This window comes from Felis catus, chromosome E1 (genome assembly GCF_018350175.1).
Source record: "Felis catus isolate Fca126 chromosome E1, F.catus_Fca126_mat1.0, whole genome shotgun sequence".
In the NCBI taxonomy this organism is placed as follows: Eukaryota; Metazoa; Chordata; class Mammalia; order Carnivora; family Felidae; genus Felis; species Felis catus.
In genome coordinates this window covers 22,675,841-22,703,623 of record NC_058381.1, presented here as the reverse complement: position 1 = coordinate 22,703,623, position 27,783 = coordinate 22,675,841, and the positions used below count along the sequence as shown (strand labels likewise).

The 27,783-nt window shown below is 50.4% G+C and overlaps 3 protein-coding genes and 1 non-coding gene across 8 annotated transcripts in view; 3 read left to right on the top strand and 1 right to left on the bottom strand.

The window, feature by feature from the left end:
• Positions 1-1,053: 1,053 nt before the first annotated feature.
• Positions 1,054-22,110, bottom strand: LIG3 (DNA ligase 3). Of its 3 annotated transcripts, none has more exons than XM_003996561.6 (20): positions 21,928-22,110; positions 20,161-20,714; positions 16,142-16,285; positions 14,123-14,320; positions 12,993-13,144; positions 12,133-12,299; positions 11,943-12,020; positions 11,310-11,478; positions 9,685-9,840; positions 7,813-7,944; positions 7,340-7,419; positions 6,914-7,001; positions 6,464-6,541; positions 6,010-6,133; positions 5,261-5,403; positions 4,843-4,917; positions 4,283-4,429; positions 3,428-3,620; positions 2,960-3,042; positions 1,054-1,841 (listed from the first exon to the last, which is right to left on the bottom strand). In XM_003996561.6, exons 1-20 carry the CDS (start codon positions 21,954-21,956, stop codon positions 1,608-1,610), a joined length of 3,024 nt encoding a protein of 1,007 aa, XP_003996610.2. In that variant the 5' UTR covers positions 21,957-22,110; the 3' UTR covers positions 1,054-1,607. The 3 variants fall into 3 exon arrangements, with proteins under 3 accessions (XP_003996610.2, XP_023099554.1, XP_006940145.1); XM_006940083.5 differs by lacking the exon at positions 1,054-1,841 and adding an exon at positions 2,622-2,779; XM_023243786.2 differs by lacking the exon at positions 7,813-7,944.
• On the top strand, positions 21,989-24,825 carry LOC109494283 (collagen alpha-1(I) chain-like). 3 transcript variants are annotated; one of them, XM_045044938.1, is made up of 2 exons: positions 21,989-22,927; positions 24,635-24,825. In XM_045044938.1, the coding sequence occupies exons 1-2, from the start codon at positions 21,989-21,991 to the stop codon at positions 24,647-24,649; spliced, it is 954 nt and encodes a 317-aa protein (XP_044900873.1). In that variant the 3' UTR covers positions 24,650-24,825. The 3 variants fall into 3 exon arrangements, 2 of the variants coding, with proteins under 2 accessions (XP_044900873.1, XP_044900872.1); XM_045044937.1 differs by having other exon boundaries at positions 24,604-24,825; XR_002149008.3 differs by having other exon boundaries at positions 21,989-23,875; positions 24,604-24,825.
• On the top strand, positions 23,690-23,795 carry LOC111557963. The gene has a single exon (XR_002738361.1). It is a non-coding gene; the product is annotated as a U6 spliceosomal RNA (small nuclear RNA).
• Positions 24,826-26,384: 1,559 nt separating the features above from the next.
• The window catches only part of CCT6B (chaperonin containing TCP1 subunit 6B), a 45,317-nt gene continuing 43,918 nt past the window's right edge, over positions 26,385-27,783 (top strand). The window contains exon 1 of the mRNA XM_019817516.3: positions 26,385-26,481. The gene's annotated coding sequence lies outside the window, so the exon portion shown is untranslated. The remainder of the gene's footprint in view (positions 26,482-27,783) is intronic.

Here is a 27,783-nt window from a genome sequence, read left to right as displayed (position 1 = left end):
CTGGCAAGCAGCCTCCCAGCAGAATATCACCTTAGTTGAACACACTGGAGGGGGTCTGGGGGAGGCAGTGGTCCTCAATCTTAGAGACTCAGACACTCCAGCATGTTCCAGAGGTTGAGGCTCATGAAGAGGCTCAGGAGATGGACAAACAAGCCTGACGACCTGTTGATGGTAAGACAAAAAAACTCACTCTCTGGAGTCTGCAGAATGGAAAACGTGGAAGCTGGTCTGTAAGGCGAGGGCAGCCTGATGAACCTGTGCCAGCCCAGAGCGTGAGCTGCACACACAGACCCTTGAGGCTGTGGGAGTGGTGTGACCAGAGCTGGGAAGTCAGGGGCTGGGGCGCCCTCTCCCAGGTCCCAGGCAGGGAGTGGGCACACGTGCAGTCCCTGCTCCAGAAAACTGTGGACTGGGCGCTGTGCTGAGTGCTTCACACAGGTTATCCTGGATCTGTTTACTCTTTGCAGCAGCCTAAGGACACAGGCACAAGTCCTCTCCTCACTCCTCTGGGAGGAAGCGAGGTTCAGACGTCACAGCCTCGGAGTCTCGGCTTGGATCTGAACCAGGCCCATCCCGGCACTGTCCAATGTGGTAGTTATTAGCCACTTGGGACCATTTAAAGTTGAATTAAAATGAAAACTTCAGTTCCTCAGTTGTGTTAGCCACATTCCAAGAGCTCCATAGCTAAGTGTGCCTAATTTATTTTGGCTAGTAAAGATTTACAGGGTATTTCCATTGCCAGAGAAAGTTCTACTGAACAGCACTCCTCTACACTAAATTGCTTTCCTTTTATTCAAAGAAACCAGCCTCAGTGGCGCAGGAGCCTTTCTTGGTAAGGATGCCGTGTAGGTTTTGTCCTCGGGTGGGTTTCTGACTTTCAAAACCAGTCTTGCTTCCAGATTTGGAGGAGGCAGATCCTCCTGGAGCCCTATGTCCCCTAGAGGAGTAGCTCACACAACCTCGCTTCTGTAGAAAGGCCCCATTTTCCTACCTGATCCTGGTGCCCTCCCTTCAAACCAGGACCCATACCCTGGAAGAGGAGAACACAGAGAATTAAGTCATAAAATTCATTTTGTTTTCTTTCAAATAAGGATTCATTCCTGGCAAAAAGGGCCAAGTTGAATACAAGTTCCGCCAAGTATAAGAAGCGTTTCCGAAGGCAATCTTTTAAATACAACTTTTAAAATGAGCCTGCAAGTAAAAGGGGCAAGTGGCTTTGTGGACGGCCTTCAATAGCCTTAATCGCTAGGGAAGTTACAGGGGACGGGGGGCAAGGCCAGGGATAACTGCAAGAGATTTTATTTATGGGGGGGGGGGCGTGGGGAAGCTGCTTTTGAAAGAAAACAAAGACAACCAAACCAGCACCCAGATCTGAAAGATCTATGTAAACCAGCAGGAGAAAGTGATTTCCCTGGAGGGGTGCCCACAGCACGTCCATCCTGGTCGGGAAGAGACCAAGCATGGCTGGCGTGTTCTGAAAATGCACCGCTTGGAGAAGAAATGCCACCCGCCTCCCCTGGTTCCTGGGGCCGCCTGCCTGCCCAGCAGGAGCACAGGCCTGTGGGGAGGCAGAAGAGTGCGGCCAAGGGAGACGGAGGGCCGCGGTCCTAGCAGGGAGCTACCAGCCTCCGTTTCCGGATACACGCCCAGATCCACTCCGGGGAGACCCGCTGGGCCTCAGGGTTCTCGTCCCTGCTCCCCAGCACGTGCGTGGCCGAAGCCATGTCAAATTCCTGCACCAGGTCCCCATCGAATGCCACAAAGTAGCGTCTGAGACGGCTGAAGTCCGGCGTGGAGGGTGGCAGGTAGAGCCGCACCCCAGTGAAGATGTCCAGCAGCACCTGCAAACGCACAGGGGTCAGTGCGGTCAGCAGTGGGACCGATGGGCCTCCACAGAGACGAGCACAGGCCAGATACTAAGGGGACTTGAGACACAACAAGAGCCAGAGATGAAGCCTAGTGGTCAGGACACCAGCACGGAGAGTTTAGTGGAGAAAAGGAACAGGCACTGAAACCCATGTCCTCCAGCCACTCTAGAGGAAGCACCCCCCTCCCTCCCTGCCTAGAGGGAAAGGAGGAAGACAGGGTGGGTCCCCATGCGGGGACCTGGAGAAGGGGGAAGTACATGTGTCTGAGAACCATCCGGCAGGCGGGACCAGTGGCTCTCGGACTCCGGGATGCCGGCTGATCGAGCAGTCCACGGTGCCCAACTAGCTAGGCTGCGGGGTCAGGAGCCTTCCTCGGCCGTGGACGGATTCAAGGGCTTCGCGCAGGGAAAAGACGGGAACGGTTCTACACGTCTGCCAGGGATGGGGCTCAGGGCCTGACTTGCCAAACTTCGGTGCTTGCTTTGGCTAGCGGGGAGGACTGTGTGGCTCCGTCACACGGTACAGAGATCGGGTGTTTACTTCCCACGTCCCCCCTGGGCCAGCCTAATCACTGGCCTCAGTAGGTGCTCAATAGCTGTTGTCAAACCAACGACCGAGAAGGGGCTACAAAAGGCGAAGGGCTCTCTGGGAGACAATCACCAAGCCAGCGCCCTCTCCCCACTCCGCTCCTCGTGGGCTCGGTCTGCTCTGGCCCCGAGCACAGACAGCACAGACTCACACGGCCAGCCGCACTCCACCCAGACTGGGCTTCCTCCCCTTTCTTTAATGTAAATTGTGACTTGGGAGCGGCAGCCCGATGGGTCCCTGCAGCCTCTCAGCGAGGCCCGGCTGTTCTATCTCCTGCCTGCGGGCACAGCTCTCCTTCCTCTCTGCTGGCTGGCCGGCCGCCTCTGCAAGGCAACGAGAGGGCACAGGGTGGAGCAGCGGCGCTGGCAGCCGCGGCGGGGTGGGGTGCGTGTCTGGCCATCAGTCCCCAGACATCGCTCGTCTCTCCGTGTTCCAGTGCAGGCTCGGGAACGCACAGCCCCGGGCCAAGCCGGCCGCGGGTACCCCGCCATTTTTCCCCTCACCTTTGCTTGGCCCGGGGGCTCGTCGGGAGCCTTCCGCTTCTCTCCCACTCTCACGGGGGGAGGCTTCGCTGTGGGCTTGCTACCTGCGGGAGAGCTCAGGGTTAGAACTAGGCGGTGGGGAGGGGAGCGGACACGGACCCCAGAGGTCAGGGCAGCACGCGGAAGGGCCAGGCCCTGGCTCTCCTAGGAGCACGGCTGAGACGGGAGGGGAGCTCAGAGGGGGCTTATCCAAAGGTCAGGTGGGCTCTCCCGGGGTCCCATCACTCAGGTTTACTGAGCAGATGGAGGGGGCCCAGGAGAATGGCTTCTGGCCCGCGGCTGGACACACAACAGGAACACGGTCAACGTCTGCCACGGCGGATGCAGAGAATCACATGATCTCAGAGCTGGAATGTCAGACCAGGTCCCTGTCCTGCGATGTCTGCCTTCACACCACACTCATCGCCCCAGCCCCTCCCTTCTCCTCACCACCTCGGCTGTTGGGGCTGCTCCGCCTCCCTCCTGCCTTCTTGGCACTGGTGGAGGGCTGCTTCGGGGAGGCCCTGGAGGCAGGCCGCGAGGTAACCTCGTTCTCTCCGCTGCTACCCCCAGTAGTGGAGCTCCCCTCGTCTCCGGCTGCCACAGTGAAGTCTGCCCTCTCCTTGGACAGCTGGTACAGTTCCTGAGGAGAGGCACGGAGAATATCAGGTGTGATCCTTCCCTTACCTTCCCAGCCACTGGCCTCTGAGGTGTGTCTTAGGTCCATGTGGCTAAGGAACAAAGAGGGGAGACAGACAAATAAATGGCAGGGAAAAAAGCAGCTGGCTTTCCTGGTGTGTGTGTGTGTGTATGTGTGTGTGTGTGTGTGTGTGTATGTTTTTAAGTTTATTTATTTAGAGAGGGAGGGAGGGACAAAGAGAATCCCAAGCAGGCTCCCCGCTGTTAGCACAGAGCCCAGTGCAGGATCCGATCCCACGAACTGAGAGATCACGACCTGAGCCAAAATCAAGAGTCGATCGCTCAACCGACTGAGCCACCTAGGTGCCCCTCAGTGCTTTTCTAAACTCCCTGTTTCTTAGGGAGTCGGTACAAATCACTGTTCTCTGTCCCCCGGTTCTTCTCAGCAGCACAGACCACAGCCTGGGGCCAGCCCCCGAGCAGGAAGCAGGAGAGCAGCACGGCATTCTCCCTCGGGGTGCTGCAGCTCCTGGCCCTGTGACAGGTGGTCTCCCTCCACTGCCCTCCTGGTCTCAGGGGAGAGAGAACATGTGAGCGGGCCAGACAGCTGGGGTGCCAGGCCAGGACAAGCAGGGCAGAGGACACACATGCAGCGTAAGCAGGCACCTTGAGTTTGGGGAGGTCAGTGGCAGATTTCCAGTCCTTATCATCACGGATCCGGGTGCAACGAGGGAATCGGATGGAGATTCCGTCAGCCGTGTGAGCCTCAGATTTGGAGAACTCAGCCCCTGTGATCTCCCACACGGCAGCTTTCTGTCAGGGGTTAAGTCAGGTCACTCGCTGGTGAAGCAGGGAAGCCTCTCCCAACCAGCTAGAAGCAACACAGACCCGTTAAAACCAAAAAGCACTGGCTAACAGGTGCTGCTGACGCTATGTGACCTTAGGGAAGTTCTGGCTCTCCTCCGGGGTCTCAATTTCTCGGTCAGTGCACAGAAGGAACCGGGCCCGGTCACTTCGAGCAAACCCTCTGTGTCTAGGGGATGGTCAGTGTCATCCTCCCTCTATTGAGGATTCCTCAGAGCCGACTGGCCCATCACTTGGCTGCCCGGTCTAGACCCCCATCCTCAGGTGGGCTGTCCGCGAGGTTGAAACGGCATCTCTGTGGCCCTACGGAATCTGCAAGCTTGTTCTGTGGGCTGGAGGGCCTCGGGCCACTGGGCTGATACCTTTGGGTCTGGAACTATGAAGTCCGGGTAGTAGATCTTGTTGATTTTCAGCCAGCTGGGTATCTTGCTGGGATCCTGGAAGACAAAAGACGCTGTGCTGGGCTGTTCCCACGCCAAAACAAGCAGATGCTACTCCCCTCCCCAGTCACAGGTTTGTGCAAAGAGGTGACTGTTTACAAAAGGCTGACCCTCACCCCAGGGGATCCTCCCTGCCCAGAGAGAGTTTGGCCCAGGGAGCAGGCGGGCCGGTCTGCACAAGGTTGGCACTCAAAGACTCTGAAGGCCTAATACTGCTCCCATGGCCAATCAGCAACTCTCTGTGGAGACAGATCAACGATCCCCGCAGTCCCCCAAGCACAGCCAGTCTCAGTGACGATGGCCAGTCCAGAGGCTCGGGCCAAACAGGTCCCTTCCTCACCTTACTGATCTTCACCATGTCCAGTTCCTTCTGCAGGCGGGCAAGCGTCGCATCATCATGGCCTCCCGAACACTTGGTGACCGTGCACCACTTCTGGCTGCCTGGGTCATAGCAGCCCATGAGGAAGATGGACATCATGCCACCTGAGGGGGGCGGCGAGTTAAGTTGCGGATGGAGGGAGCCGTTGCTGTCAGCCCCACGTGCCCAGTGAGGGGCAGCCTGCTGGAGGGGAAAGCCCTGGGCCCAGGCATCAGAGCGCTGAGTGCCCCTCCTGGATCTACCTCCTCTACCTCTTACTAGCCACATAAGTTAAACCTTTATGAGCCCCAACTTCCTCTTTAGTCAATTAGGGACAATCATAGAGAATTTGTCAGATTCCGGTGAGTAAAACAACTTGAACAGTGTCTGGCACATAGTAGATTCATTCCTCAGACCCCAACTTCCCCTCCAGTCAGGAGATTTTGAGATTTTTCTCTGAGTAGAAAGTGGCCAGGCCCCAAGGAAGTAGTTGATGGTGAGCTTCTTAATGCCAGGTAGCATAGGGTACTCTTGCCTGACCTCTCCCTGCCCAAGTCTATAGCTCTCACATAGATGTCCCCACCTGAGGTGACACGGGCCAGTCTGGGGCCCTTGATCCTAGAACCATGGAAGTCATGATGGGCCGTGCTGGTAGATTAAGCCAGCAAAAAGGTCAGCCTACACCCTGAGTGGTGCCTGTCAAAGAAGTCCCATCCAGAGGCCGCCCTGACCTTTGCTCCCTTGCCCATAGAAGGCCCCAAGGACCACCAGGTCAGCTGTGTCAGCCATGGCCCCCTCATTCAAATAGTCTTTCTTGACTTTCAGCCAGTGCCGCTTTCCAGGCTCATATGTACCCTGAGAGGAAAAAGCAAGAAAGATTCAAACTAGAATGGAACCCGCAGAAGGGTGGGATTTACCTCTTCCTTTGACATTTCGGCTCTACCACAGTGCCCGGCCCACTCTGGCCAAGACCCCCCAGCTCGCAGCCCAGGAAACATACACAAACCCATCCTCTAGACACAGAACGGAGCTGTGCGGACCCTGGAAAGGGCCCTGCTGCAGCCAGCCCCGGCCACCTCAGGCTGACGCCGCCCTCTGCTGGCCGGGGCTGGAGAGACCGGGTGGGTGGGGGGACCCGCAGGAGAGAGAAAGAAGGCCGAGGGTGTGAGTGGCTGAGTGGCTCACCTTCACGTCCTTCAGCACCAGCCCTTCCAACCCCTCTCGGATGACCCGGTTTATCATGTCGGCCAAGTCCGAAGCTTTCTGAAGAATAACAGAGAGATGCTGAGGTTAGTGTGAGAACAGACACTGATGTGGCAGGGAGGTGGCCGTGGTTCCCTTTCGCACACTAGTGAGGGGCCCACTGGAAACACCCCGACTTGAGTACGACAAACCAAGGTCTTGCAAAGCAGGGATTCTCCCAACCAGAAAGCTACTGCGGCTGTGAGACATGGGGAGCCCGTCGCAGAAGAGTGTTTCATGCCCTGTCCTCCTGGGGGTGACTAGTGGACGACATACACACGTCGGCAGCCCCCATAAGACAACTAAGACTCGTTCTCCCAGTCACATCTGACCAAGGGGCTGTGTGCCCTTTCAAACCACTAGGCGGCTGTCTGGGGTGTGGTCTTTGCTCACAGTGACTTGCTTCATTTCTGAGAACATGATCCGGTTGGGAATTTCAACCATGTTATCATGAAGAAACTTCCGCCGCTCACACAGAGGCCTAAGGGGGATGAGAGAGCTGAGGTCAGGGTCCTCTGACCCCCATCAGGAGTTCTGAGGAGGGAGGGACTCAGCGACGAACTGCTGCTTCGCGAGAGGGACTGCCATGGCTCAAAGCCTCTCTCGTGACCGAGCTGCAGCACAAAAGCCACTTCGCCCTCGCAGGTCCCGTTTCTGCTTCGTGGAGCACTGTGCGTGTAGCAAGTGTGCTACTTCTTAGCTCCCTCCTCCCCAGCTCTGGGTACAAAGAGGCACAGGCTCCAGCCCCTTCCCCTCCCTCCTTCCCAAGGTGAGCGAGCCCTTGCCTCCCTACTCAGGAGCCAAAAAGAGCTCCCTCACCTGTCCATCAAGCTGATGTCATTGAAGTAGATACAATCAAAAACAAACAGGCAGACGTTAGCATCCTGGAAGGCAGCTTTCTGTAAAGAAAAATGAGATAGGAGATACATGAGGGACAAAAACAAGAGGGCAGAAAAAATGGGGAGTCCCAATCCACTTCTGGAGACCCTCTAAAGCACTGGACAGAAAAGTCTTGACATGCTCTGAAGCCCTGGGCCACAAGGGCACTTAGCACATGGTCCTAAATGGAAATCAACCCAATTCTAAGTTCCCCGTACTAGCTCCTTTTATGTAAAAAACGAAAAAAACACAACTAAACTCAGGGCTACATTCAGAAATAGTTCAGAAACAAAGAATAAGCCTAACCTTGAGTGAGTGACAGATTCCCCTCCATTCAGACCAACAGCACGCATACGTCCACGTCCACATGCGCACACATGCTCCTTCCCACACGTGTGGCCCTGAGCCAGTACCTTGTGCACCCCAAGAGTCCCAAAGGGCAACGGTTTGCCTGTCTTAGTGTCGATCAGGAGCACCTCAGAGTCCAAGATCATGCTGTGGCCCCCAGGGAAAGCCTGGGGGATATAGTCCTTAAAGTGGGCCACCTGGAGGCAAAAGGGTGACTTAGGTAAGGGACAGAGGAACGGGCAGCAGTGACCTACAGCCGAGCCAGAGAGCAAAACCCAGGCCCCACAAGGAACGCAGAACATCAACACGGGGAGCCAAACTCATGTGCAAAACAGACCTAAGCCTTACCAGCCATTGAGACCAGAGGAATGTGTATTTCGGACCCAGGAAGAGGTGGGCCTGGGTTGAGTCCCCTGAGCCATGGAGGAGAGTTTGGAGGAAAAAGGAAGAAAAGGGGCGTGGAGTATGCGCAGGAGCAGGTGGGGGTGGACAAACATGAGAGGAGGGAGTGCGGCCAGGCAGACACTTGTGGGAGAACAGGTCAGCTACAAAGAGGTGGATGGAAAGGAAGAAATGAACCCTCTTAGGAGCAGCGAGGAAACAGGAGGTCTTCTCTGAGAGCTTGAAATCCACAACCATCTTCAAAATGAGTAAGAAAGGATGTTTGGAATTAGAGTTTTTCCTGATAGAGGTAGAAACCTAGTCTCTGATAGTTCCAGAGAGGGAGGAGTCCCACCCTTGCTAGCCCCTGCCAAGTGATGCCAGCAGTGAGGTCCAGAGAACGTGACTGCGGCCCGATTCCTCCCCTGGGCCGGGCACGCAGGCCCTTGCTACCTATGGGGCTGGAAGCTGGGACAGGAGAGGCCTGTATACCTGTCCTGCTCTACTTCAATCCCCAACCCACTCTCCACAAACCCGAAGTACAGGAGAGACAAGGAACGAATGAAGCTTTGGAAAGGGCTCTACACTCTGAAAAGCCAGGCTCGAACTTCTTCCTGGGTAACAGAGGTGCCCACTGAGCAGCTGCTCCCTGGGAACAGTTCCTTGGCGGCTTTACCGGGTCCAACCATGCCAGTGAGCCTGCGCTCATCTCCCCAGGGAGGGCAGTGCTGAGCTCTCCTCTGGACATCTGAAATGAACAGCCCGAGGCTCAGGGCTCTAGCAGGAAGGCAAGGGGAGGGGGGCACGGGAGCCACCCAACAGGTCCCCTTCACCCCCGGAGCTCTGAAAAATGGAGTTTGAGCAAGGAGAGAACGAGTAGCAAGGACAGGAAGTCCATCTACTCACAAGCTCCTGGGGCCAGATGTTCCAGGTGCTTTCCCCTGAAGAGAGCCCCAAGGCTCACAGAGGCCCTGGTGCTGAGAAGGACTGAGGGGTGAGGTTCTTAACGCCCCTGAATGAAGGACAGGAGTCTGGGCTCCCAGATGTCCCCACTGGACTGTTTCCGTCAGCATGTAAGCCTCCAGGGGGCAAGAACCTTTGCCCATTTTTTTACTGCTGTACACCCACTACCTAGAACAGTGCTCAGCACAGACAAAACACTCGATAAATATTTACCAAACTCATGAACGACAGTTCCACAGCCTTTTGTACCCGACCTGTAATTTAGCTCTGAGAAGCACACGGGCATGGAAATGTAAGAGACAAGCACTGCAAGTCACTTGCAAGGTGAGCTCACTGTCTCAGTGTCACAGTGGGCAAGGGGAGCATCGCTGTCCCCTGGGGCTCTGCTGACTTACCCAAGTCTGGGCTCTTTGGCTGTCCCTACTGGGCAGCCCCTCGTTAATGAGACTCCAAAAACAAACACACGTTCATTCAACAGATACAAGAAAACCCCTGTTGGGTACCAGAGCTGAAATGACTATGGAACCCCGCCCCTGAGAGTCTTAGAGGCGAGAAGGTTAAGAAAGTCCCGGCAGAAAAGAAGGAACCTATACCTTGTGAGGCAGGACGGGCTTGAGGCTGCGGCTGAAGTAGCTGAAGTGGTCTCCGTTCTTATGCACCTGGACTCGCTCCCCGTCATACTTGATCTCAGAGAACATGCCATTAGGACACTTCTTCATCGCATGTTCGATGGACTTGCAGGCCTCGGCCTTGGGGTGAGGAAAGACAAGCCTGGAGACTTACAGGTGCTCTCCCACTGGGGGCTGCTCAGCAGGGACAGCCCCAGAGTCCAGGTCCTGGGGAGTGAGGACCGGAGGATGCCCTCAGGGCTGGCACGGAGCTTGCCTTTTGAAGACTACGAATGTGATTCATTTTAAAAGAGTAATAAACTTCCACTGAAACAGCATTTCATTTTCTTCTCAATAATTTAAGATCTTGCAGGGTCTTGGCTTATTGTTAAACACACTGGTCAGCAAAGGAGGTACGCAGAGGTAAGATAAGGGATGCAGAACGTTGACAGGGGCTGGCAGGGCGGCAGCAGTCAGGGACAGCGGTCAGGACAGGTCACAGGAGTGCTTCCTCACATACCAGGGCCACCCTGCCTCACACAACACTGACTGACTGACTACCATTCTGGGGCTATTCAGGGGTATAGATCAGACATAGCCCCGCCACACCCTCCATGTGCTATCTTACGTGAGGGACGCTGTCTTAGCTTCATGGTTGAGAAAACAAGACGTTCAAAGAGGTTGAGTCCTTACTTAAAGCTATATAGCTGGTCAATGGCAGGGCTGGTGTTTGCAGCTAGCCCCAACTCCAAAGCCTGTGGGGTTAAGCACTAAGCTATAGAACCCATGCCACTCTTCAAATAAGTGACAAGTTGTACAACAGACTCTGGACAGAACTCTTATAAAAGTCAGAAAGGCCACTACTGCCGGTGACAAGAGTCCTGTCCCTGGGATGGTGAGCTCACAAATTTGGAGCTGGCCATCCCACATTCCCGGGAGGGAGAGAACACTTCTGCGAAGGCGTTAGCAGCACACACAAGGCAGGTTCACAAAAGGCACTGCACCGGCTGGAGCAACCCAGGGACCGCATAGTAGGCCCGGCAGCATATGTGGAGGGGCCCGATGCACAGAAAAACCAATCCCAGAAAGGAAATCCCACATCTCGTGAAATGAACAGAGGCTCAAGATGATCTCGGTCACACCTGGTCTTCATTCCTTGAGCTGTGCTTTCCAGAAGAATATGAGGCCAAGCCACCCTGTCATAAGCAGCTCGGCTCTGCCACTAAGTCTCAGAGCTACTTTGGGGTAGGTCACAGAATCTCAGGAGTTACTTAATACATCCACCTGTTTTCAGGAAAGATGACCGACAAACCATTCTAAGTAGATGCTTCAGAAGATTTCATACATCATTTGTGTGAGGGAAGGAAAAAACTAAGAAGGGCCCCAAGTAACTCATTCAAGATTCTACAGCTTGTTGGCAGAGTCGGGCCTAGAATTCAGGTATTTCTGCTAGATCACGTCGCCTTCTCCGTTACCTCTAATTCCCCGCGGAAACATACCCCTCCGCAATTCCACTGTTCCCTCCCCAAACCCCTCCAGCATCATACCCTAGCAGATCTCACAAGCACGGGGAGTATCTGGAGCATGTGGGGCCGGAGCAGCATCCTTACCAGCATGGGCTGCACTGGCGTCATCAGTGAAGCCTGGACACTCAGAGCTCGTCTCCGGCCTGGCTCCTTCTCCACCTCCTGCTCATTGCGGAGGACTCGCTCCACCACGTCCTGCAGGTTGCGTGAGGCTTTGAAGGCTTCATAGGCATTGGGGTCAAGGGCATCTAACCTGCCAAGGCAGATGGGAGCAAGGAAACAAAACCCACTGTCTCTGACCTTACTGCTTTAGATAGCAGTCAGTTCTCAGAGAGAGAGCATCTCAATACAGAGGGGAAGCTGACGCTCTATTGTCTAAAGGCTTTCACAGGAAAATGAGCTCTTGGAAAACTCAGCATTTTGAGATACTGGGCCTCCATGGGTGCTGCCATGGCAAAGAGGGGGCCGGGGCGGACAAGGAACTCATATTCTATTTTTTGAACATGCTCCATACTTTCCATTTTAACAACTGCGTGAGAAGGGGATCTTTACATTTTACATGAGAAGACGGAGGCTGAGCTAGGTCTAGTGATGGGTCCCACACGAAGGAATAAGGCAGAATGAGGATTTAAATCTAGATCAGGACTCCAAGGCCCTGACCCCAGCTGGCAACAAAGGAAGCTGGCAGTTCAGGCCATCAGAGGGGCTGGGACTTACACGTGTTTTGCACCTGAGTTCATCTTCAGGTCATGTTTGATCAATCTGATGATGCACTTAAGGTCGTTGGCTGTACACCTAGGGGTGAGGCACATTCAGCTTGGTCTCTGCAGAGCTGTGGACCCCCAAAGCCTCCTCTCCTGGCGATCGCATCTCCCCACGCCCAGCCCCACGAGGCAGCTCCCCCGACCTGGACGCGATGTCCTGCAGGGCCTGCTGTTGCTCATCCTCCTTGGTGAGCTTGGAGAGGCAAAGGAGGAACGCATCTACCTCTTGGATGGTGAGGAGGCTCTTGGCAGCTGGAGGGAAAGACTTGCTCTGCTCAAAGAAGACTCTGATCGTCTCTGACACGTCACCCTGTCTCCAAAAACCAAAATGGCTCTGCTGCAACCCCAGAGTGGCCGAGCGTATCTCCCAACCCCCCCAGCACTAAAGGTGAGTCAGGGATTTCAATCATCACTCCTATTCCCAGCTCGCACATCTTGGGCTCACTTCTTGGAGACTCTATCCCACCGACAGTTCCTGGAAAGGGCACCTCTACCCGCCTTAGGATCTGGCCATCTGCCTTGGCTGAGAAGTGACGCAAGGAAGGACTAATCCAGGACGCAGCCAATTGGGTTCCTGGTAGAATTTGGACCAAGAAACAAATATGGTCATCAGGTAAGGGCAGCGCTCAGTTAGAAACTTTCTATGCTGCCAAAGCTGGAGTTGTGAACAAACAAAAGCTGAATGTTATACCAAGTTATGGTGAAAAAAAAACAAGAAAAAGGAGGGCCCAGAATGAGAACCCAAGGAGAGCCAGTGGGAAGTCTCAAACGCCGTCGCTGAGATCTAGGCCTCTCATGGGGTCGCAGTCCAATTTCCGTCCTCAACCTTGTGACACTAACGGCTGTGGCCTCTAGTAAAGGAAGCTCTCTCGAAAAGGAAGCTTGCTCAAATGGGTTTCAGTTTCCTAAAACAGTATATGCTCCAACCAGAAAAAAGAGGTTGCAGGTGCCTAGCTCGGCAGAGCCCCACCTGGAACGCCGCCCACCCTCCCCTTCCTCTGACCTGCTCTAGGTCTCGTGCCATATCATCTGGGTTGCAGTTAAAAATGCGGCTGAAAAGCTTCACAATCTGCTTATCGTTCAAGTTGTAAACACTCTTAATAACACCTGGCAGCAGCAGCTTCACTGTTAGGTACACGTCACCGTGGAAACCATCTGAGGCAGAAGAATAGAACCCTTCTTGAGAAATGGGAGCTTAAACAAACACATACATAAACTCAAGGAACTGAAAGAGATGTCTACATCGCTGTCTGTGCTGCCACAATACCCCATGTACTTCATCACAGAGGTAGAGGCTACCGCATCTGGTGGCTCATGGCTTACGCATCTACCTCCCCGGATGAACTCCCACAGGGCGGAGCCACTGTTTTGCTTTAGTGTCCCCAGTGATGAGCACATTCAGATGCTCAATGATCATTTGTTAGATGAATCGTTCACAAAAACCTTATCCAACATGCAGGATAGTGAACTTTCCTCTTGGTCAAATGCAATAGGTCCTTTCGGCCTTCTGGGGATAAAATAAGGGCAGCAGAAGAGTGACGCCACTGTGCCCCAAGAACAATTGGCTGTGCTCCCTGTGGAGCCTGTAAGAAGTAAAAATGGGGGCGCCTGGGGGGGGCTCAGCTGGTTGAGCATCCGACTTCAGCTCAGGTCATGATCTCATAGCTTGTGAGTTCGAGCCCTGCATTGGGCTCTGTGCTGACAGGTTGGAGCCTGGAGCCTGCTTCACATTCTGTGTCTCCCTCTCTCTCTGCCCCTCCCTGCTCACGATCTCTCTCTCTCTCTCTCTCTCTCTCTGTCAAAAATAAACATTAAAAAAAAGAAGTAAAAATGCAGGGCTCATTCTTCAAAATTATTAAGAATTTCAAGTGGCATCTGGCTGGCTCAGTGGGTAGAGCATGCAACTCTTGATCTCAGGGTTGTGAGTTTGAGCCCATGTTGGGTGTAGAGGTTACTTAAAAATGAAAAATCTAAAGAAAAAAAGAGAATTTCAAGATGGTATTAACAGAAGATTACATCAAAGCAAGCTCCCCCACTCCCCCCGTGAAACCGTATAGTTCACATGCCCATGAAACCAGTCACGGCTCTGAGCTCTTCAAAGGAAATGCCCATCCAGGATGTTCTAGGCCCCACCTCCTGCTGAACCTTTCCGAAGGAAGTCCTGTATGATCTGGGTCTTCGTGTTGTAGCTAGGATTTTCAGCCACCATGGCACACAACTTCCGAAACTCACGTAGCAGACAATCCTTGTGCTTGGGGTCACATCTGCTTGAGGACAGGCTTGCCTTAGGGGTAGGGCTTGAGCGGGCTTCCCCAGAGTTGTTGGGCTTGGCTGTTAGAGAGAGAAACATGAGGGAGGATTCACTGGCCTTGCTGAGAAAGAAGAAAGGGAAAGTGACAAGCCATCTGCTGGAGCTTCACTTAATCCCCCAAAATAGCCCTGTGGGGGGGATACCATTATTCCCACCTTACAGGTACAGAACAGGCATCACAGCTATTAATGGGAAAGAAACACTGGCCTCACACCCATGCAGGTGCCCAGCTGACGCGCATGTGTTTATATGAGTGCCGCACAGAACAGGTCACCTTTGTGCCGAGCGCAGACCTCAGCAATGGTAAAGCTGACCCCAGAGAAGCAGGGAGGAGAGCAGGAGAAGAAACCAAGTGACATATTAGTCAGTGGGAAATCATCACTACCACAGACTGTTGGGGCTGGAAGACGCCTTAAAGATTACCTAGTTCAATCTCCTCATACTGATGAGGAACCCAAGACCAGGGAGAAGGCGTTTCCAGCCTTTCGCCACTCCCACCCGCCCATCACCACTTCTTTATTCTTGCCAAAATAACAGGTATTTGGCTAAATGAGCAAGACTTTACTCCAGACATCCCCAAATGGTCCTCTCTTACTTCCTTGTGGCTATTTACAAAGCAAATTCTGTTCTGCAAGCTTGCAGCAGATCCATTAGCAAGCAGACTGCTGATGTAAGCTTCCTCTTGTCTGGGGTTTGTAAATTATGAACCCATCCCCATCTCTGACCCGGAGTCTAAAGAGGATTTTAGGGGACAAAATCTCCAAAGTGTCGATGTTCAGCAGGATGCGAGAATTTAGAACACCCCATTTCTCTCAGTTCCTCCCAAATTTCCCTCCCTAGGACCAGGGCCCTTCCAGAAACATGCTGTCCTTATTGCTACCTGAACTCTTGTGTACTTCCATCTCTGGCCTACCACCACACAAAAACCAAACCTCAGAGTTTTAAAACAATAAAACCCCCACAGAATCAGGCACTGTTTTTGCAATCTTTTCTCCATTAGTGCTCATGAGAATACCGGGTGGTAAATGAGGCAGGTGTTACAGTTCCCACTTCACAGATGAGGCCACAGAAGCTCAATGGTAGAGCGACGTGCTCCCCCGAGCGAGCTGTCACATGCTGGGACTTCTGACCTCAAGCCTACGTTTCTTTCACTCACAAAAAGCCACCTCTACGCACAACTTCTAAGGCCATATGTTTGGCTTTACTTTCTTTACCTGAGTCACAGAAATGTCTCCAAATGATAGAGGCAGCAGGGTGCAGGGAAAAGAGCACAGGCGTTGGAGTTAAACAGACTTTAGCGTAAATACTAATTCCATAATGAACGCTGGACGTCAGCTTTCTCTTTCATAAGACAGGCCTCGTAAAAGTACTTCGTAAGGTTAACTGAAGAACAAACCAAATTACATGGGCAAGAGTCCCTACCTAGCCCAGTGCTACCTGTTACACAGGACACACATGCCACCTCCCTTCTTCCATACTTTCAGCTCTAGTTGGGGCAAGGTTAGGGATGCAAGTTCTCAAACTTCATTCAGTACCAAAAAACAAGGAAGCTTTAGGGCAGGGTATAATCATCTCCATCCAACCCAGGTGACTACTTCAAGGGCAAAAAGTCCTGCCAACACAAAACCTCTTTAGGCTGTCACAGAGATTCACATATACAAAGAAATGCTTGCTATACAACTGGAATGCTGAAAATTAGCCATTACCTGCCTCTGCTCAGAGGAAAGCGAATTATGAAGGAGGCCAGATAGATAGCACAGAACTTCCACTCTTAGCCAGAATCCCAAATAGGATTCCAAACTAAAAGAATCATAATGGCTAAAGCAGCCCTAATCTCTCACCTGCAAAACCAGAAAATTTCCGAGGATTGGTATTGGTGACAAATGAGGCACCTTTCACTGGAGACGTCACCTGGCCAGTGGCTGTCAGCTTAGCCTGGACAACAGCTTTCTTCTTTGGTGTGCTTGTTGCCTTGGAAGACAAATCTGTAGGACCCCAAAAGAAGGGAAAATATGTTTTAGTGAAAACTCCCTGAGAAAAGCTTCCAAAGAACCTCAAAACTGCTCTTACAGCCTTACTTGGTAAGTTACTACCATGGCATTACAAAGGTTGGCTGTGGACTGATCTGGTTTTGTTTCAAGTTTATTTATTTATTTTGAGAGAAACAGAGGGAGGGAGGAGCAGAGAGAGAGGGAGAGGGAGAGAATCCCAAGCAGGGTCCGTGCCAACGTGGAACTCGAACTCACAAACCATGAGATCATGACCTCAGCTGAACTCAAGAGTCAGACACTGAACGGACTGAGCCACCCAGATGTCCCTGGACTGATCTTTTTGAGTGAAGCTAGTGGGTAACAGAGTACTGGGGGCAGGGGATGAAGGAGCAGGTTCTGGCGACAAAAGACCCCATTACTCTGCCTCTGTTAGTAACTTATGTTTTCATCAACACTCTCTACTTCTTATCCCATATATGATAATCTCCAGATTTGGGGAAAATCAGAAATCACATCTTCACAGATAAAACTTGGGGACTCAGCTCCATGGAATTAGCCCCCTGATTTATAGATGAACAGGAAAGTAAAATGAAGATGGAAAACAGAGCAGGTCAGGTTGGCACAGGCAGGAAAAGCCCCAGCTGCTGAGTTTTTTGAGCTGTGTGACAGTCTGACTCTACCTTGTATTTCTCTTCCTCTGAAGGAGATTAGTTAAGAAGTGACAACGGCTAAGGCCAATGGCCAAGTCAGGACAGGATGGGGAACTTCAGAAAGGAGTATATGTGAAGTAGCTTTCTCTCTTGGAAGTCTTCTCTCCTCTCCAAGAACAATGATAGATAGATGCCCACTTTTTTTTTTTTTTTTTTTTTTTTTTTAATCTTTTTGCCCATTTTTAGAGCCACTGCTATAGTTCTCCTTCGGTGACCAGAACTATACTTAATTGAAGATAGGATTACTTTAAAAATGAACACATGAAGAGTGCCTGGGTGGCTCGGTCAGTTAAGTGTCTGACTCTTGATTTTGTCATGATCTCATGATTTGTGGGTTTGAGCTCCACATGGGGCTCTGCACGGACAGCGCCGAACCTGCTTGGGATTCTCTCTCTCCCTCTCTCTCTGCCCCTCCCCTTCTTGTATGCTATGTCTCTCTCTCTCAAAATAAATAAAGTTAAAAAAAAAAAGGTCAAAATGAGCACAGGAAGGTCATAAAGGACTAAATGGATTTGGAAATACCAGTGTAAGATTTCTAAAATATGCACACATGTGAATATGTACGTGTGCATATAGATGTATCTGTGTATGTATATGCAGGCGTTTTTGCATATGAACATACATTTTCTAGTTCTGTCTGCTAAAAGAGCTTAAAAGCAAAGATACCTCATGGTAACAAGGATACAGAGCATCTAGATTTTGTTCTTTAAAGCCATTCCCCACTAACAGAACCAGGACTCTTCAGAGAAATGGCAGATTCCAGGGTTATGGGAGGATACACATGAGGTAAGCCTAAGAAGGGCACCTGGGTGGGTTAGTCTGGTGGAGCACGTGATTTCTTGGTTTTTTTTTGTTTTTTTTTTTTTTTGTTTTTTTTTTTTGAGAGAGAGGCAGAGAGCAGAGACAGAATCCCCAGCAAGCTCCACACTGTCAGCACAGAGCCAGATGTCAGGCTCGATCTCATGAACTGCGCAATCATGACCTGAGTCAAAATCAAGAGTCAGACACTCAACAGACTGAACCACCCAGGCACCCCAGAGCATGTGACTCTTGATCTTGGGGTCGTAAGTTCAAGCCCCACACTGCGTGTAGAGATTACTTTAAAATCTCAAAAGTAAGAGCCGCCTGGTGGCTCAGTCAGTTGAGAGTCCGACTTCAGCTCAGGTCATGATCTCACAGCTCCTTAGTTCGAGCCCCGCGTCAGGCTCTGTGCTGATAGCTCGGAATCTGCAGCCTGCTTCAGATTCTGTTCCTCCCTCTCTCTCTGCCCCAACCCACTTGCATTCTGTCTCTGTCTCTCTCAAAAATAAATAAACATCCAAAAAAAAATTAAATAAAACCTTAAAAATAGTAAGGAAATAAAATAAAAAAAATAAAGTAAGCCTAAGAGCATTATGCCAGAAAATTAAGGAAGTACTTTAAAATATTTTATTTTGTTAATATAATTTATTGTCAAATTGGCTAACATACAGTATGTAAAGTGTGCTCTTGTAAAATATTTTTAAAAACAGGCACCTGGGTGGCTCAGTCGGTTGAGCATCCAATTCTTTTTTTTAACTTTTTTTTACATTTATTTATTTTTTGAGAGACCGAGAGAGACAAAGCACAAGTTGGGGAGGGGCAGAGAGAGAAGGAGACACAGATTCCGAAGCAGGCTCCAGGTTCCGAGCTGTCACCACAGAGCCCGACACAGGGCTCGGACTCACAAACCGTGAGATCATGACCTGAGCCAAAGTCGTACGCTCAACCGACTGAGCCACCCAGGCGTCCTGCATCCAGCTCTTGATTTGGGCTCAGGTCATGATCCCAGCATCATGGCATCGAGCCCTACATTGGGCTCTGTGCTGAGCGTGGAACCTGCCTGAGATTCTCTCTCTCCTTCTGCCCCTCCCCCCCCCACACGTGTGCATTCTCTCTCTCAAAATAAAAATAAGTTTTTTAAAAAACATTTTAAAAAATGATGAGGCAAAACTGAGAACAAACTGAGGGTTGATGGGGGGTGGGAGGGAGGGGAGGGTGGGTGATGGGTATTGAGGAGGGCACCTTTTGGGATGAGCACTGGGTGTTGTATGAAAACCAATTTGACAATAAATTTCATATATTAAAAAATAAATAAATAAATAAATAAATAAATAAATAAAAAATGATGAGGCATCTAGGACACAGAAACCAGCTCAAAGGGGTTTCCCAAGTGGCCAACTATGGGATAAATACCAAATTAATAAAATACAATAAAATTACAAGCCACCAGGAAAAAGTAACCTGTGAGTCCATAGGATAAGAAGTTGAAAGATAAGAGGGTGTGATGGTAGGTACTCTAGTCTTTAAGAATATCAACGGCATTTAAAAAAAAAAAAAAAAAAAAACTACTGAAATGTTCCACATTAAGGACAAAGAGACAACAAAATGCAATACTGGATCCTAGAGTGGGATTCTGTACCAGAGACAAAAGCTATAAAAGATACTGTTTGAGGGGCGCCTGGGTGGCTCAGTTGGTTAAGCGTCCGACTTCAGCTCAGGTCACAATCTCGCGGTCCGTGAGTTCGAGCCCCGCGTCGGGCTCTGGGCTGATGGCTCAGAGCCTGGAGCCTGTTTCCGATTCTGTGTCTCCCTCTCTCTCTGCCCCTCCCCTGTTCATGCTCTGTCTCTCTGTCTCAAAAATAAATAAACATTAAAAAAAAAAAAAAAAGATACTGTTTGACCAACTGACACAACTGAACATAGATGGTGGATGAAAGTATTATATAAGGCATTGATTTACTGGAGCTGATAACTGTTACGGTCACATAAGAGAATATTCCTTTTCTTAAGATATACACACTGAAGTACTTCAAGGCCAAGGCCATAACGTATGCAACCTACTCTAAAATGGGTCAGGAAGAAAACTGCGCGCGTGGACAGAGAGAGTAACAGCACAGGAACACAAATGATAACGCAAAGACAACAAAATGGTAACAACAGGTATGTCTGGGGAAAGGGAAAAAGAGCTTTCTTTTTTTCTTTTTTTATCCTCATAATTCTTCTGTGAGTTTGGAAATGTTTTCAAAAAGTGAAAAAAAAAAAAAAACAAACACAACAAAAAAGAAGACAGGCAGGGAGGAAAAAAAAATGGGGTCCTACTCTCCCCCTCCTTTCTCTCAGCACCAGTTCCCCACCCACCTGCAATGTGCTGGCTTATCTGTTCCTTCTCATTATCTTCCAGCTCTTCCCAGCCTTCCAGCTCGGTGAGGTCCTCAATTTTTTTTGTGGTGGCCCGGGCCCGCTCCAGTTTCTCGAACATGCATTTAATGTGATACCACTCTTTCATATCGCCCCCGGACTCTGAGAAGGGGTTGGGCACCACTTTGCCGATCCGGCATACGCCCTTCACGATCTTTTCCTTGCACTTTTTGCAGCCGGCGGTGCCACGCTTGGCGTAGTCCACACAGAACCGTTGCTCGGCCATCTCACAGGGGCCACTGCAGAGTCCCACATGCGACCCTGGCAAGAAAACAAGGCGGGTGGCACGTGGTCTTAGACCGCCTTTCTGGGATGACAGAACAGCCTTTCTTCTCTGGAGGAGGCCGTGCCCATGAAACAGCTCTGTTTCTGACCAATGGCTGAACTGTCTTCTGTCAGGCCAGCGATGTTGTTCCCCGAAGAGGCAGAGTTCTTTTCGCCCGAGTGCGCGGAGGGTTGGGAGGAAGAGGATCTTGAAAGTCAAAGTCATACAGCTGCATGAAAAAGAGGCAGGAAAAGTGACATATAAACCAGAAGCTAGGCTTCCACTGTCCCCAGAGGCCAGAGTCCTAACACAGTCCATGCTGACTAACTAAACATTTCCCAAAGTATTAAAGATTTATTGCCTACAGGATGAAGACAAGTTCAAAACAGGAAAATTCAGTTTGCAAAAGGGTGTTCAAGTATCTAATGCACACATGTACATCTAGTAAATCATAATCAAGGGGATCAAATCCAAATAACATAAAAGCTTTTCTCAGGCCATCAGCAACATCCGATACTCGTAATGGATGATGACTGGTAAGTATTACAAGCTATCCTGAAGTTTCTTTTTAATCACCAAGAAGAACTGCATTAAGTTTGTGAAGTTTTTAATGTGAAGCATAACATATATGCCATCCTCTGAAAATAATTCACTATATAGATTTCTGATGTAATCAGATGACCTACTTTGAGAGGCCATTAAGTGGAGAGCCTAGAACCAGACTGCTTGGGTTCATATCCCAGCTCATTAGCTGCGTGACCTTGGTAGGTCACTTAACGTCTCCCTTCCTCAATGTCCTCAACTGTAAATATGGAAAACGATAGCACCTAACTTGTCATTCTAAGAGGAAGGCCCAAAGAACAGAGCTGGGCACACAGCACAGGTTCAATACCCATTGGAAGCACTTATTCTTTAAGGAGAGGCTCCCTCTGTGCAATCAGCCTGTTCATAATTTATAGCACCTCGAATCAGGAAATGTTGAAGCAACTGGACGGCAAGAATCAAAGGAACTGATAGATCAACCCGCATGGAAACAAGGGATTATGTCTACCTGTTATCCCCCCACCTTTTTATATTCATATTTTCTAAAGTATCTTCATTGTTCTCATTTTAAATATCCTGGAAATTCTTTCCAGCCCGCACATGCTTTGCAAAAGGGAAATAACATTAGCTGTTTACAATGACAGGCAGGCTTTACTTCCTGTAGTGCAACATGAAGCAGAGGAAGGCAGGTGGATCGGGATCAGGGATGGGAGTGCGACTGGGACTGTTCAGTTGAGTGACTATATTATTTTTGAGAAAACTCTTAACTCCTTGGTGTCCCAGTTTCTGTTCTTTCCAAAGTAGGGAAAACAATACCTACTCCACAGGATGAGTGGGAAAATTTAAAGGAGTCCATGGATGGGCTGGGGGAAGGGGCTCTGAACTCCCTGAAAACGTACACAAAGTGCGCAGATTCATCAAGGGGCATTCTCTTGGAGAGGAGGTCTGCAGAGGTGAGTTATGTGGGCAGGGCAGGCCCATCCGGGGAGCCCAGGCCGAATTAGGTTTCCACGCGGTCCTCAGCAGGATGTTTGGGAGGCGCGCCCCCTCGCTCCGCACGGAGCCGACCGGAGAGCGCGGCGCAGCACCCCACCCTCCGCGGGGCCCGAGGCCCAGGGCGAGCTGGGCCACGAGGAGGCACCACGCTGCTCGGAGCAAGCCCGTGTGCTCGCAGCCCCCAACGGCCGCCGCGCAGCGTTTCCTCCAACGTGGTGGAGAATGAAACGGCTGGGGCCCGAACGCAGCCCGGGCCGGGAAGCGAGCGCGCTGAAGCCGCTCTTCCCGGGGGGCCTTCCCCGACGCCTTCGCGGGGGTGGGCTGAGCGACTGGCCGGTGCGAACGCCCGGGGACGGCCACGGAGGAAGCGGGGAAGCGAATTCCTCGGTTCGGACCGGCCAGGGGCGCGAGGACACGGCCCGGGGCTGGGGAAGGGGACGCAGCCGGCAGAGAAAGCCTCCCGACACGCACGGACGGGCACGGACGCACACCGGCCTTGGCTCGGCCAGGGTGGTTCCGCGGGGGCCCCGGGGGACCCTCCCGCGCGCGGAACCGTGGGGGTCCCCGGGAACGACGGGCCAACCCCCGTGGGCTCCCCGGGGGCCGCCACGTCACGGAGGGTGTGCCCCGGGGCTCGGCGGGCGGGCGGGGGAGGAGCCGAGGGGGCTGGCTCCCGGGCCGCGCCGAGCCCCGGGCCCCCCGGGCCCCCCGGGCCGCCTCCCTCCCCGCTTCCCGGCCCCGCCGCGCCCGCCGCTCACCTACCTTCCCCGCTCCAGCGCACACCGCAGGCCTCGCACCGGGCGCCCACAGGCCGCGCGCCGCCACGACGGTTGTAGCGCCTGTCTCTTTAAATCCGGGTCCTTGAGCCCGCGCAGTGCGCAAGCGCAGAGGTCCGGGCCCAAGGTGCTTTACGCGTCCCCGCCCCCCCTGCCACGTGGGCGGTGGTCAGGTTCCGCCGGGTGCGGCTTTGGGAACGGTGTTGGGGTTTGGGGGTGGTTCCCCGCCTGCGGTGGAGGTCAGGAAAAGTGGAGGTGCCGGGGGCGGCGTGGGGGGCATGGTGGTAGCTGGGGTCGCACCCTGGCCTGACCTTCAGAGGTCCCCCCTCCCCGCCCCGATGCGTTCATAATGTTAGAGATGCTCCAGTCCTGAAATCGAATGGTTGAGAAACTGTTTTGTAATGAGCTTGGGGAAGGCAAAGGAATGCGTCATTCAACCTCTTTTTTTTGAATTTATTTTTCTATATTCCCTGTGTCTTGTGTCCTGCACAATGCCTAGCACGTTGTATTCAATAAATAGTATTGAGTTGAAAAGCACTAGATACGTGGACACACATTAAAAGTGTAAAGGAGTGTTGGGGAGAGTAATCCCTTGTGTTGCTTAAACCTCAGGTCAACTTTTTGAGGGATTAGGATGGCTAGTTTTACAAAAGAGCAGCAGGCTCAGAGAACCTAAGCGAACTTGTTCAGGGTCTAGGAACAGCAAACAATCGGGCATTATTAGGCAAACTAAAATCAGATTCTGGAGGGAATTCTGTGCTCTGTGCAAAAGAGCTTGACTTTTACTGTGTAGGGGCTGGGCAACCATAAAGGGCCTTAGGGAATAGTAACTACTTTTGAGGCTGGGTCAGGGAGAGACTGAGGCAAGGGAAGAAATGAAAGGTTCTTGGTGCTTGCTGAGGCAGCACGTAGACTAAAATGGGAACATACAGAGAAGATTAGCATGGCCCCTGCACAAGGATGACACACAAATTCATAAAGAGTTCCATATTATTAAAGAAAGAATTTTTTCTTTTTTTTCCCCTTTTTTCTTTTTCTTTTATGTATGATGGTGGATGCTACCCAAACTTACTGGGTAAGTTTTGTAAGTTTTGCATTCATTTCATAATATATAGGTCAAACCATTATGCTGTGTACACCTTAAACTTCTGTAGTAATGTATGTGAATTACATCTCAATAAAGCTGGGAAAAAAAACAAAACATTTCTGGTAGTGACCCATGTGAGAAAGTGGCCTGAACACGCTCAGTTAGTTGGGATGGAGAGGAACAGGCATTTTTTGAAAAATAAATATTCGGATTTTACTTTTTATTAAAAAAAATTTTTTTTGAAGATTTTACTTTTACATAATCTCTACACCTGACGTGGGGCTGGAGTTCACAACCCTGAGATCCAGAGTTGCTGCTCTACTGGGTGAGCCAGCCAGACGCCCCTAAAATAAATACTTGGATTGGATAAATAAATACTTGGATACAATGCTCATTTACCTAAAGGTGAAATGAGAATGACTTGAGTGAGCAGGAGATAATGGTGCCATCAACTGAGATACAAAATGAACAGGGAGAAGTAGGTATTTGGGGTAAAAGGATGAGTTTTGTTTGAACATATATGATTGGTTGAGGACAACCACAATCCCACTGTTTGGAGTGGGGCAGTCTTTAGTGTGCTACAGAATGAGCCTGGTTTTGGGGTTTGGAAGGTCACTGGAGGCTCAAATTTTAACGGGCAGTTGAGGAATCCTGATTTCTATCACTGCATTTACTACATTGTTTTGAGAATCCCCTTGACTATACCTTTTTCCCAGGCCCTGTGCTGTTGGCTGCTGTCATTGCTAGCTATCAGGCTCTTGAAGCATGGCCAGTCCAAATCGAGACGTGCTGTAAGCGTAAAATACACACAGATTTCAAAGATGTGTTGCCAAACAAGAAAGGACTGCAAGATATCTCATCAATTATCTATTTGATTCCATGTTAAAGTAATCTTTTGGATAAGTTGGGTTAGTTAAATAAAAATATATTAAAATTAATCTCAACTGTTTCACTCTTTTGAAAATGTGACTAGAAAATGTAAAACGGCATACTCCACTCACTTGATACTTCTGTTGGACAGCACTGCCCTGGACTTCAGTGTTTGTGGAGGGTGACATCTGTGCCTTATGTGTCTTTTTATCGTCACTGTGGAGAATAGTACTGGGCACATAGTAGGCACTCAGCAAATATTTATAAATGCATTAATGAAACCCATGAGTGAATGCAAGGACTTGAAACTCTGACATTGATCAGCTCCCTCAGAAGAATGTTTTATTACATTGTATCTTTGGCAATGTTTGATGTAAATGTGCAAAAAGACTCAGGCTCTTAATGTTTGTTTTGCTTGAATACAGCTCCAAGGAGGGGCGCCTGGGTGGCTCAGTCAGTTGGGCGACCGACTTTGGCTCAGGTCATGATCTCGCAGTCTATGAGTTCGAGCCCCGCATCGGGCTCTGTGCTGACAGCTCAGAGCCTGGAGCCTGTTTCAGATTCTGTGTCTCCGTCTCTCTCTGACCCTCCCCTGTTCATGTTCTCTCTCTGTCTCAAAAATAAATAAACATTAAAAAAAAAAATTAAAAAAAATACAGCTCCAAGGAACCCCTAATCTCTTTGATTCACCCTCCATTCCCCTGTCCCCCAGTATAAAACAGAACTAGGTGTGAAAGCTGGCAGTTGCATTTCTTTAGAGAAGTGGGAACTGTTACCAAGGAGGGTGAAGTAACGTGTAGTGGAAATAGCAGGGCTTTGGAATAACAAATTTAGGTTTGAACTATGCTGTGTAACTATTTTCTTAACTTCTCTGGGCTTCAGTTTTCATGGTGAAATGGGGCTAAAAATACCTTCTAGGATTGTGTGTGACAGTTAAGTGATAGGATTTATATTAACTTGCAAACTGCACTTAGAGGTATTTCACTAAATGTACATTCCCCTCCACTCCCCAGCCTGGATGCATCCATCCCACTGCGAAGCGGAATCAATCAGGCAGGTATCGAATGCCTATTCTCTGTTTGGGACTATTCCAGGAAGCGGAATACAGCAGTGAAACAATAAGGGGGAGGTAGAAAATAAATAATAAATAAAATGCATAATATGTAAGGTGACGTTGAGTGCTCTGGAGGAAAAGAAAGCAGAGGAGGAGGATAGGAGGTGCCAGGCAAGGCGGGGATGGGGGTGCAGTTTTAAACACAGTGGTCAAGCAGCACCTGAGTGGCTCAGTCAGTTAAGCTTCTGACTCTTGATGACTCAGGTCATGATCTCACAATCTGTGAGTTTGAGCCCTGCATCGGGCTCTGCACTGACAGTGCAGAGACTGCTTGGGGATTCTCTCCCTCTCTCTGCCCCTCCCCAGCTTGTCCTTTCTCTCAAAATAAATAAATAAACTAAAGAAAAAAAACCCCACAGTGGTCAGGAAGGCCTCACCCCCAAAGCGACAACCGAGTAAAGGCAGGAAGGGATGAATGAGAGCCACGTGGTAGTCTAGGGTACAGGGAATAGCAATTAAGGCCCAGAGGCCAGGATGTGTCAGTCAGGTTATGAGATCAGCAAGGAGATGGGCGTGCAAACAGCAGCAGGAGTTAAGGTTGAGGAGCTGGAGCCAAGGTCAGCAGGGTATCCGGAGACAGATCCTATAGATCTGGTGCCTTTTATTGCAGGTAAAATGGGAAGCCAGTGGATTGTATTAAGCAGAGAAGTAACATGATCTGACTTAGGTTTACCAGGATTGCTATCATTCTGGCTGCTGTGTGGAGAAACTGAGAGATGAGTTAGTTGGCTACCGTAAAAATACAGGGGAAGATGAAGGCAGCTGGGGTGGTAACAGTGAAAGAATAACCAAGTATTCACGTAAATTTTTGTAAGTGCACTTTTCTTTTTATTTATTATTGAGAGAAAGATAGCAAGCTGGAGAGGGGCAGAGAGAAAGGGAGACAGAATCCCAAGCACTCTCTGTGCTGTGAACACGTAGCCTAATGAGGGGCTCGAGCTCACAAACCATGAGATCGTGACCTAGAGCAGAAACCAAGAGTCAGAGTCTGAGCCACCCAGGCGCCCCTGTAAGTGCATTTTTCAAGGGAGCGCTTTTATTGAAGTCCTAAAGCAATTCCATGATCCAAACCAAAAATGAGCTTGGTGACAAATAACCAGGGTACCTCCTACCTGTTCCTAGTTATTCAAAGTCCACATGATTAAATCCTCCCCTCGGATGTTGCTGCCAAACCCTCCAGGGCACCGATTCTGCTGCTGAGTCTCCCAGAGCTTCTGCCGCCCCCTTTTAAGACTGTAACATGGGGCGCCTTGGTGGATCAGTTGGTTAAACATCCGACTTCGGCTCAGGTCATGATCTCACAGTTTGTGGGTTCAAGCCCTGCGTCGGCTCTACTGACAGCTCGGAACCAGGAGCCTACCTCAGGTTCTTTGTCTCCCTTTCTCTCTGCACCTCCCCTGCTTGTGCTCTGTCTCTCAAAAAAAAAAAAAAAAAAAAAAAAAATTAAAACAACTGTAACATCCCTGACTTCCGGTTTAAGCTCATTAGGATTGTTAAGGAGAAAAAAAAATCATTGATTCTGTTCATTTTTTATGCTACTCACTATGGAAGCTTGGCAGTCACAGGCAGGAGTAGGGAAAAGGCTTCACACCTTCCGAGAGACAGTGTGGGGCACTCGTGAAGCTAGTTTACACTCAGTAGATTCCCTTTTTTAATAAGCTCTGGTCTATGAATCACATAAATCTCAGCACTGAGAGCCAATTTTACGGTTTGGTTTGCTTAATAGTCACACAATTAAAATAAGTTGTAAAAAACGGTGATGGTGTTTGCCAGGATAAATATTTAAAAGGGAACAGCTGTGGGAAGATGTAATAATTCACATCAGCCCATGGCTTTTTATTTTCAATAAAGGCTGTGGCGGTTGGTTCTTAACCAGCGGGGTTTCTTGGCCTCTCCTTGGGATAGCTTTGTG

Excerpts from the sequence above, each read along its gene's own strand:
- LIG3 (XM_003996561.6), bottom strand. The coding sequence starts at position 21,956 with ATGCCCCTTGATGAATCTGCGCACTTTGT. Across the intron at positions 20,715-21,927 it reads GATGAATCTGCGCACTTTGT|CTGTATGACTTTGACTTTCA; the intron begins GTACGTTTTCAG and ends TTTTTCATGCAG. Across the intron at positions 7,945-9,684 it reads AGCCCGTCCTGCCTCACAAG|GTGGCCCACTTTAAGGACTA; the intron begins GTATAGGTTCCT and ends TTTTGCCTCCAG.
- LOC109494283 (XM_045044937.1), top strand. The coding sequence starts at position 21,989 with ATGTGGGCAGGGCAGGCCCATCCGGGGAGCCCAGGCCGAATTAGGTTT. Across the intron at positions 22,928-24,603 it reads CGCAGAGGTCCGGGCCCAAG|GCCCTGTGCTGTTGGCTGCT; the intron begins GTGCTTTACGCG and ends CCTTTTTCCCAG.